At 37.1% G+C, this 10,540-nt stretch overlaps 1 protein-coding gene across 1 annotated transcript; it reads left to right on the top strand.

The window, feature by feature from the left end:
- Window positions 1–2,960: 2,960 nt before the first annotated feature.
- On the top strand, window positions 2,961–6,805 carry LOC108665869. Its single transcript, XM_018152677.2, has 7 exons — window positions 2,961–3,087; window positions 3,185–3,251; window positions 3,462–3,684; window positions 4,291–4,385; window positions 5,469–5,604; window positions 5,906–5,992; window positions 6,338–6,805. Exons 1-7 carry the CDS (start codon window positions 2,997–2,999, stop codon window positions 6,575–6,577), a joined length of 939 nt encoding a protein of 312 aa, XP_018008166.1. The 5' UTR covers window positions 2,961–2,996; the 3' UTR covers window positions 6,578–6,805.
- Window positions 6,806–10,540: the final 3,735 nt, after the last annotated feature.

Raw genomic sequence — 10,540 nt, 5'->3', positions numbered from 1 at the left:
TGAATTTCATATAATATTTTTTATAAATCATGATACTCTTGGGCGTTTGCGATGAAAATACTTCTCAGTGTTGAATACTTTACTTAAAGTATTTACTTACCCTTAAATTTGTTCTTCTTGGTAGAATGTTATTGTTATGACTTTTTATTGACTCTTTAGTTTCCGTCGCCGTGAACTCCCTGAAATGAATTAATTACTTTTTTTTAAAGAATAACTCGTCATTTAGATTTATGAACCCTAATTGAATTAATTCGCAAGTTTTGATAACATTATGCAGCCTTCTAGTCGAGTTTTCCTTATCTCCTGTCCAGGCTAACCTCCTGTTTGAAACAAACAGGACTTGAGGCATAGCAAAATATGTCATAATTTTCACAAGTTACCTTTCTCCTGCCAAAGCGGAAGACTAGATTTTTGATAATCGAGTATAGTAATAAATTATCATTGGATTCTGAGCTTGTCATATGAATTTAAATTGACTGAGATTCTCAATCGCGCATTGCAGCTGGCACATGCATGGTGAATTTATGTACATAAGCCATTTTCATCGTTGCCTTCTAGTATCAAGCAAGCAGCATGAAAAAACCTAGCAATTTACAATTTTTAGCGGATAAGAAATGTGAGCATTTTAAAGAAAAGGTTTTCGTAACTAAAAGAATATGCGATTACAAAATCATGAAATCTGAGGGGAGCGCAGTCGATCGTCGGCCACAAAGTACACTCTTTAACAAGCTTTGTAACAAACGCTCTTTATAAAAATGTCTAACTAAACTCAGCTTCAGAGCTACGCTAGACCGCTAGAAACACCACGAAGACCACGCTAGAAACACCACAATACATACCTGGGGCCGGATTATCAAAACATCGTTAAGAAAACGTATATCTTCTATTACTATACGCACAAGAAGTTACGAAATGCTTAAGTACACCCAATTTTGGCATTATCGAAACATTCGTATGAAGGACTTAATATAAATGAAACGACAAGAAGCTGGAGAAACTAGTTCTTCGACCGGCAAAAGTCGGTTTCCGACGAACATAATTTAAGGTTCAACCCTATCGTTGAACTTAATTCATAAACCAGATAATAAAAAAATGAGGTTGGTTCCATCTCATGTTTAATTTTATTACTGTATTTTCCAAGTTCAAATAAGCGAAGGAAAGGCTGCGTGAGAGGGATGCCAAAAGATTAGAAATGTGCCATCAATATATCTATGACAAAATACGGGCTTGAAATAATTCGAGCAATATGCATGGGCAAGATAAGAAACTTGATGAAAGCACATGCTTTTCTCGTATTTTTCTCGTCTGTTTTCAATCTCTTCATTTTTGTCTGTTGAGAGACCTAGCGATAAAGAAAGACTCGGTTATATGTCAGCCTGATAAAAAATTTGATTTTTATATTGTTGGTTCCACCTCCGGTGCCTCGGATTTGAAGTTTTTAAATCGTTGCATATTTTTTAAACCTTACCTTTATAGCAACACTAAATGTTCTTATCTACTCGAAATTGTTAAATCGATATATGTATTTATGTTCCAAACTCCGTATTTTTACGTACTTTTATATTATGTCTATCCTCTAAATTTAGCTTTTTGCCATTGAAAGTACTTGTAATCTGTAAATTTTTGAACTGTCATGGGAACTGGTCTCTTGAACGATGAAGAAACGATGATTATACTGTTTGCTTCTAAGGCCTTCGAACATTGGCGTAGGCCGTCTCTCTATTCAGTTGCTGTTTAAGCTTAATGACTCTATGTCAGATCAATTATTATTCATCAAAAACATTATTAGGTCTAAGAAAAAAAAATAATTACGGATTGAGTAAGAACATCTATACATTAACCTATAAGACTATGCGGCCTGTGTTGCATGGTAGTCTGACGTATACTGTGGCACCCTGCAGGCGCTTAATGGAGCGTAATGCAGAAGCAAATAAGCCTCTCATAGAAACATGCCAGAGATCACACTACCACCTGAATAAATTTAAATCCTGTGAAGTGCTACTGACTTATGTGTGAGATATTTGCTCACGAAGAAAAGAATGTTTGAATATTGTGGCCAAGCCATTATACGGTCATTCGAGGACATACGCTACGTTTTTCAATCTACGCGACATCTTGGACGAGTCTAGAGAATTGTGTCTACAAAGTCCTACTTGGCTAGTTTTATTCAAAGTTAATGGCACTTCATGGGATATTCAAACAAATTGTGCATCCTATTATGGCCCATAAAGTAAATATACGGCATCCGAAAAGTGTTAGAGAAAGTAAAATAATCATTGAACTATGTATTCACAAAACTGTGTGGACAATACTATCATGAACTGCTATGGAACAATATTTTTTTCTGATCAATGCTCTGAATGGGATGGACAGCTGAAAAATGTAGCAACTCTGCAGGGTCATTTCCCTGCCTATGCTCTACGGTTTTAGACATAAAATGGCATTAATTAATTTTCCTTTGGAAGCGGCGCAGAGACTGCCTACGGTGCTGCTGACACAACTCAATAGAATCTTTCGGCCCTGCTATTAGTTATATCTGAGAAAGAATAATTGCGTGAAGCAATTTGATGTGTGGAAATGACTGGTCTGCCGCTTCTAGCTTTTTCCCAGCCAAATGTTAGCATATGTGATATAAAGCCACTCGTGTCAATGCTGCTATGCACTTCAATTTTCATTGCCTCGATCATATTTCATTCTTTGGTCAAAGGATCTGAGTTTACCTCTACAGATGATTTTTTATCATACACGTCCATCCCCGAATTCACGCCGCAACAGTATAAAATCTGAACAAAAAATCCAATGTTTTCTGGCGAACACTTTAAATCAAAAGCAACAAAAAGCGAACTTCACGAGGAAGTTTTATTTTGACACGTATGATTAACTGCATACCTTACTCATGAATCCGAAACGATTGATGCGAAGTTAGCCCCGTTAAAACTGGTAGGGCTCAGTGTATTTAGGTGTTAGGGCTGAGACGCTCGTTCAGAGCAACCATCATGAGTTCCCTAGTGCCATTCCTTCTCGTAATCGCGCTCACAGATCTCATCTTGGGGGAAAAGGAGGACAGTCAACTTCATGAATTATCAGGTAAGCATTTGGACAAAAAAGCTGTGATCAAAAATTGTCTAATATGTAAATATAAATTACTGTACAATCTAGGAATCATTCTATGTCGTCCTTGCAGCTTCGCGAGGTGTGTTTCCGGGCGAAAAAGAGTACCCCGATGTCAAACATGGAGAAGCCAGAGAAGGGTAAGATTGCATAACTGCATAAGGTGATAATTTTAGTGTGGTGTTGAGGGGAAGTTTGAAGTTCAACAGTCGTTTTTTCGAATGCATTGATGGATTGTAAAGTTATTTTCTATCTCACTGGACGTAAAGTTTACGAAGGCAGATGAGGCTTTGGTGAAAAAGTGCGGCTACACGCTAAAATTCTGATGCCATTGTCTATTTTTTACGCAGAACTTCCCTCACCGATGCCACAACCCCCTCTACCACCACCATCAACCCCACCACTACCATGTCTAGCCTCATCGAGATAATCAACACAGGCACCATTCCTCTCGTGTCGTCTGGCAAGGGGACCTGCCGAGTGATCAGCAACGATTATTACACCTACATCCTGAGCCCTCGGTACCCATCTCCGCACCCGCCCAGCTCTTATTGCTACATCACATTCAATACGGTACGCCGTAATGTTTTCCATACATTAGTTACCATTGAATTGAATATGAAAAATTGAATTGAATATAATTATTAATTTCTGCCTGGTGTGAATTAACACGTTTAAAAGGTAAAATTAACACGTTTAAAAGGGAAGAAATTTTAAAAATTATTTTGGAATAATTCGCGGCAATTCGCATTTTTATTATTATTTTTTCTGTTAGAATGCTTATGATTTTATATTCATGATTCAATTGAATTTGCTTACATTTTTAATGTGAGGTTGAAGTAGAGGTTCAATTATAAATTCACGATCCAGGGAGGAGTATACTTTTGATAAATACTGAAAACATCGATGGTTTTACTTCAGACAGTTGCAGCCTATTTTATATATTTATCTTGAGCATTAATGTGCTCAAGATATTGATATATATATATACGTGCGCATCAATGTGCTCAATCTGAAGGTATTCTGTGATTCACTCTATGTTGTCCTTTGTACAACCATTCAACTTACTCGGCTATTGTTACTGGTTATTGGTCAGGTCGTACAGGTTATTGGTCGTACAGATTCAGGTTCTATTTCCATATGGTAAAAGAGTGNGCAATTTTGTAAATATATGCGCAGACCGAACCTCGTTTTCTGAGGTTCTTACCTGTGACCCCGAATTTTGGCTGGTTCGACTACATGGCGATCAGCGGCGTCTACAAAGATAAGAGAAGGTAAGTTAAAAAAAAATCTTCATTAATTCCCCCAAGAAAGTGAGCAACTGTAACCCAGTCAGATATTCAGAACAGTTCGCTTTGGCTAGTAGGTGTAGCGAGTGACTATAGGAGTGGATTGGGCGATTGACCTTCACAGTCAAATATTTTTTTGGTTTATGCGCAAAATTAGCCTTGATTTATCGATAGATATTATGTTGATGACATGTGCCCAATACCCTGGCATACCTCATTCAAAATATAAGTATCCTAATTGGAGGTACGACCGGAAAAAAAAATAAATCCAAAACATATGATTATATGATTATTGGCATATGATTGGCATATGATTATTCGCAACCACACACTGGTACAAAGTCAGACCCTACCCTACGTGAACCATGCGACATCCCGTCTATAAACACCCTCCTCCACTAACAAGCACGTAAAACCTGGGGTGAATACTTTCAAAACTCGCTAAGTGAACGTCTGTACTTACGCTCTAAATTCTTGTCTACAATTGGTGGGTTTTGCTTCAAAGGCGGTCAATGATTGCATGGCTGATGAACTTACGATCTCTTAACTTTTTTTGAAAGTATAGGACCTGGTCATCAAATTTTTGAGACCTTCGTGGAGAGGCGGCCAGAGATATTCCTTCGAATTTTTCTCCCGATGATACCCTTGCGCCACCTCCTTCTCTCACCACAAGCGTCTTGTTTAGAGCATCGGTGAGACGTCCTGGATTTCTGACTGAGGATAGAGAGGTTACATGAAAATCTATCACGAAAGATTATTGATATTGCAACTTGTGATATTGCAACTTGATGCTTTTGAGTGAGAAAACTTTTGAATTGAATAATAATATACACTGTGACCGTTCCAAATGTTCCATAATTTTCTAAGAACACATTCGTAATTTACCTATTAAATTGTAGAACTGGTAAGATGTCTTATATAGTGGTCAAGGCTGCGAATAACTTTCATAATCCGGTGTAAATCTTGCATCGAAATAAGTTTTGTTTATAACAATAATTATAAATATAATTTTCCAGTTTTTATGGGAAAGTTATTTAAGCTGTGCAATTAATTTTTCATTGACTTCAGCATAAACGGCCAGAGTACGTCTCAAGAAATTATTTTTCCATCTACGAGAGTCACTTTTGAGTATAGCGCTTTCTGGCTCTTCGATCAAAATCCGTTCTACATATACATGGAAGCAAAGAACAACGATTGCCAGCAGGTGTGGTTCAAGCAAGACGATTCGTCTACCTCATGGAAACTTCGAAGCTTTTTGCACTCTTGAGAAATAAGTGTTATTGTATTTATAAATCCCCCCTGTTTAAAGGGAACAGTTAGCTGTCGTTATGACTTTAAAGTCAAACCATATTACAACGACTACATATGACAAAAATTTCTGTCTACTCATACGCCTAGCAAAGCGTTACTACTTTGATATATTTTGATGATAATATATTGATACTTGTATGACGTGGCACAACGATTACGAAAATGTGAGATTAAAGTTATGTTTCTGTTCCTAGTTGATCAAACTTCGCGATGGAGCATCCGGTGAGCTTTATCTGCCAACTTCCTTCCCTACAAGTCCCTACTGTCAGTGGTGGATCAGGGTGAGTCAATCGAACCTTCATTTACGTTTTCAATGTGTTTTTTGGCTGATTAAATTATTTTCGTTAGTAAGACATAATTAATGATGATGGATGTTGATGGATTTGTAAGGATAGACGATGGATACGTTAAAAAATTGTATACATCTGTATTGTAGAAAATAAGTGTAACAGAATTGATAATATCTTCTAAATTAAGTTCTTGATAACAAACAAACTTCGCATATTGTCTACCAGTATGGGCTGATAGACAATTTTTCATATGCTGGGCTCATATCGTTGCCTTTACAATATCGTTATCATCAATCTCTATAAAACGGACTCTATAATCGGTTATTATTTCACCAGGCACCAGCAGGAAGACGAGTTTTCTTCGATGTTCTCGAGTTCTCCTCTGGCAGCAGCGACTGCAGTCGTTCCTACGCCCTCGTTAACTACGGGGGACTCGATTTCAACGGCCCATCTACCACGCGCCTCTGCGGCCAGAGCGTTACATCGGCCCTGTCGGAGGGCAATGAGATGAATGTGCTTGTCAAAGCAACGGTCGGCTCCCTAACAACATTCAGAGCCATATACAGTTTGATCTAAAATTGAATCCGACAAGTTTCCAAAATTTTATCTAAGCAAGGGGATTAACTTTAATTCAGAGTAAATGGATGTTAACATTTAATTTTTTCTTGGACATAGTATGCATATATACATTGAGACCGTTAATGCCTGACCTTCTTTCTAATCACTGTGAACTAGCTGAATGTGAAAGTCTATTCCGAAACAAGCACATGATGCCATTCATTACGAATAAAATTTCACAAGCAATTTCGTTTTTGTGCCTGTTGCAGAAAGATTAGTTGTCGAAAACATAAACACGCTCAGTCACGAGATTATTTTAATTAAAAGAGTAAGTTTTTAGTGTACGGTATTCTTGAGAATCATCTTAGAATGTTCTTTTGCGTTAAATTTTGTGTCACGGAAGTAGTTCTTAAGTGAATATTTAAAACCTTTTTATACTTAGACATGCATAAAACCTTTCGCACATTAGTAGTATAGTATCTTCGGCATTGAAGAATAGGCCTGGATAGGCCTGTCATTAATTCCTTTTGCATAATTTAGACGCCACAAGGAACCAATGGCATGCTGAAAACCAAAGTTTCGAACAATAGCATCTTTAGTTTACATTTTGTTCAATTTTTGGCTGCCAATATTTCATAATAGGCTGTAATAAGCCCTACAAAATATATTAAGTATCAGCGTAGAAGACAAAGAAATATATTAAATATCAGCACCTTTTTGCGCCAATTACAGTGTAAGGGAAATTCACCCTGTATGATTTCAGTTACTTGAATTTATTTTGTGTCGTAAGTTTTACGGCTGCTTGTAGGGTTGGCAACCGTGCTATTTGATGACGTGGCGTTACCGGCCTAAAGCCCGTGTTAGTTCGTCTCATTCGATTGCTGTTACTTGGTCGGAGCGTACCTACTGTCACTATTTTCGAATGCACCTGCAGCGTCCCTATTAGGTGGGTGTTAGTGCATTTGCTTCTGTTTAATGTTCGAGTTTGAATATAGTGTTTAATATCTTTGCCGTGTACCATCTTTGCCGTGTACCATCTTTGCCGTGTACTACCATTGCCGTGTGCTACCATTGCAGTGTACTACCATTGCCGTGTACTACCATTGCTGTGTACTACCATTACTGCGTGTCTTTGCTGCATTGTGCTTAGTTTCGTAGTTGGATTCTCAAATTAGCTTAGTCACTAGAACCGGTTTCAACCTCTCATTTATTAGTATTCAATTAGTGTGTTTTGTTCAATAAATTATTGTTCATTATGCTTTCATTTCTCCCTTGTTGAGGATCGGTGGCATTTTCGGGTTAATTGTCGAATCAATTTGGAGTCGTCCTTTACTTGAACCTTACATAAAACTTCAATATTCTTCCTGATATTGATTCCTACAAATTGTGAATTGTTTCCAAAAGAGTTTAGCCCATTGTTCAGTTAAACCTTTGTTTACCCTCTATCTGTTAAACCCCTGTTTAACCTTTTTAGCGCATTTTCTCATTTATGGAAAAAATGCACTATTATGCTCGCCATGTCCGTCTGTCCGTGACCTCAAGTTTTCGTCGACGAGAAAATGCGCTCTCTGTCACTCACTGCAGTGAGTACTGAGTTAATTTTTTTAACTTCCTCCAAACGTAGACTCGACCAGAAGTAACGATGGTAATTTGATTCGCCACAGAAAATCACATTTTCCACTACAGTCGGGACCAATTTTGTAGGTTTTTACACCACTCCAAAGCTTTGGAGCATTTGTATTTGAGAAAGGAGTTTTTCTAATTGCAGGTCTTCCATGTAATCCAGATTTTTACAGCTACCGAAGAACAGTTTGTATGTAAACTGGGTTTCTTTAGGTATTCATTGACGTCTACTGTACAGTAATTTCAAGAACAGCGGTCATTCGATTAACACCATCAATTTGATTTAGAGATCGACAACTTTTAACTTTTGGCCAGACCTGTGCTTCGACGAGGACGTTTTTCCTTCTCTTTACTTTTGAGACAGGACTTCTTATAAGTTCAAGCGTTCGAGAAGTTTTTGTCACACTAGCATCTACTTTACGAGTCACATCAGCATCTCCTTTACGAGTCACATTTACATCTGCTTTACGAGTCAAACTGGCATCTGCCATACGGTTTCTGCTTTGTCACACTAGCCTTACGGTTTTCTACTTTTGTAAGGTTATACCCACAAAAATTTTATGTAAAAGCATAAAATAATAATTAGCTGCAACAATAAACAATATTACAATAATAAAAATTGAACGACCAAGTTTTTATTGTCTATGACATTTTCAAAAATTGTGATCTCAATATGTTTAGTGTTTCCCTCATTTCGTGACACCTGTACGAAGAATGATCATCAGAGGAATATTTTACAAGCAATTCAAATTGAGATCGTGAAAAATGCGTTTAATTCCGAAGTTTTTTTAGCTAAGTAATATGTAAAAGATTTTTGTGACCCTCAATATTCCCCAAGATGCTGGTCAATTCAGCATTATCTATGAAATAATTCACTGATTTCATGTAGACCACAAAATATATAACATTAGGCACCGGAACAAAATAGGATACTGCTCTACTAACGTTCTTAAACAAGAAACGTATAGATTTGCAGTTTAAATTAAGATAACCTATTGTATATTTATTGTGACGATTTTCATCGCTTTATTTTTTCGTGTATCCCCTTTTCATCACGCAAGAGCGTACGTGGCACCGAATTATTTTTCATCTGCAGGGCTCTTAAAGAGAACGTTAATGAGGTTGTTCACGGAAGTCATGATTTTTTTTTTGCTTCGTATCTACGGAAGCGATCGTGCCCGGCTGCATACTTGTTTGCTATATCGTAATCAGGCATTAAAATACAATGCTCTTGCAGTCTAAGCGTCAGAGGTCGGCTAATTCGAACTTCAATCCGATTTTATGACTAAAAGGTGCCTGAAGAATATTTTATTTTAAATTAGGAACTTCTTATCAATCCAATTAGATGTACCTGGTTTCTAAGTCAGATCAGCAGTCAAAGTTCACTAGCAGACGATGACTGGAATTGTAAAAGTTTCTTTTTTAAAATGAATGCGCTGTTTAATTGTATATTCATTTAAATTTCAAGTACTGCTTTATACTGCACAGAACAATTTTTGAGAAGGAGTTGTGAATACAAAATTGACTGAACAGATTTGAGAAAGAAAGTGTTAGATATTAAAATATGATGAGCTTAGAGTGTACAGATTTTGTTTCGTTAAGGTTAGAGCTTTTCTGAAAATCACAGTCACCAGTTGCACTGAGGCTGCGGTGCCAAATACTGGGATAATTTCAATGTGGGGAATAAGTTCTCATAGTTTGTCATTACAATGGGTCGGTCACAACGGACATTTTTGATCTTTCAGGTTATTGTTATGAATCGGCGTCAGATAATTGTTTCCACTATCGGAAACATATTCTCTATAATAAGGTTAGACAATTATTCCTTACATGTTATGTTTGTTAAGAGCCTTTATTTTTTACTACGTAGAGAACGTTCGGTGAGTAGCATGAGCAAACTGAGCATTAATTCTTCCTGATTCCAAAGCAGTTATGGTAGGATCATTTGATACAGTGGAAGTTCCACTAGACTCACTGGCGTTTACAGACTCAAAACATCTGTATTTCGCCAGAGCCATGCTCATCACTACGTCAATTCAGAAACGAAATAAAATTAAAAACAAAGCTCTTAAATATTAATGGGCTGCTGCCCCCTCGATCAATATTCGCTAGTCAGGTTCGTTGTTGATTATAACGGGAAAACGTACGTACGTCTTCACAACGAAAACGTACGGATGCTAATAAATGTCATTCCTGAACCAATCTGAATAAAGTTAGTTTTCTGATGTAAATTGTATATTTTGAAATACTGAGAGGAGGGCAGTTATCAAATATCCTTATATTTGAGGGAAACTTTTGATCATAGAAAAACTTGCCGTAAAATAATTTTCACTTAATAATCTAACTTAGCTTTAGTAA

This window comes from Hyalella azteca, unplaced genomic scaffold (assembly GCF_000764305.2).
Source record: "Hyalella azteca isolate HAZT.00-mixed unplaced genomic scaffold, Hazt_2.0.2 contig10892, whole genome shotgun sequence".
Taxonomy (NCBI): domain Eukaryota; kingdom Metazoa; phylum Arthropoda; class Malacostraca; order Amphipoda; family Hyalellidae; genus Hyalella; species Hyalella azteca.
The sequence above is the reverse complement of the archived record's forward strand: the minus strand, read 5'-3'. Positions and strand labels throughout refer to the sequence as shown.

Bases quoted from the DNA above. Each gene is read 5' to 3' on its own strand.
- LOC108665869 (XM_018152677.2), top strand. From the start codon at position 2,997: ATGAGTTCCCTAGTGCCATTCCTTCTCGTAATCGCGCTCACAGATCTC. The intron at 3,252-3,461 runs GTAAGATTGCAT...TTTTTTACGCAG, and splicing joins CATGGAGAAGCCAGAGAAGG to AACTTCCCTCACCGATGCCA. The intron at 3,685-4,290 runs GTACGCCGTAAT...ATATATGCGCAG, and splicing joins GCTACATCACATTCAATACG to ACCGAACCTCGTTTTCTGAG.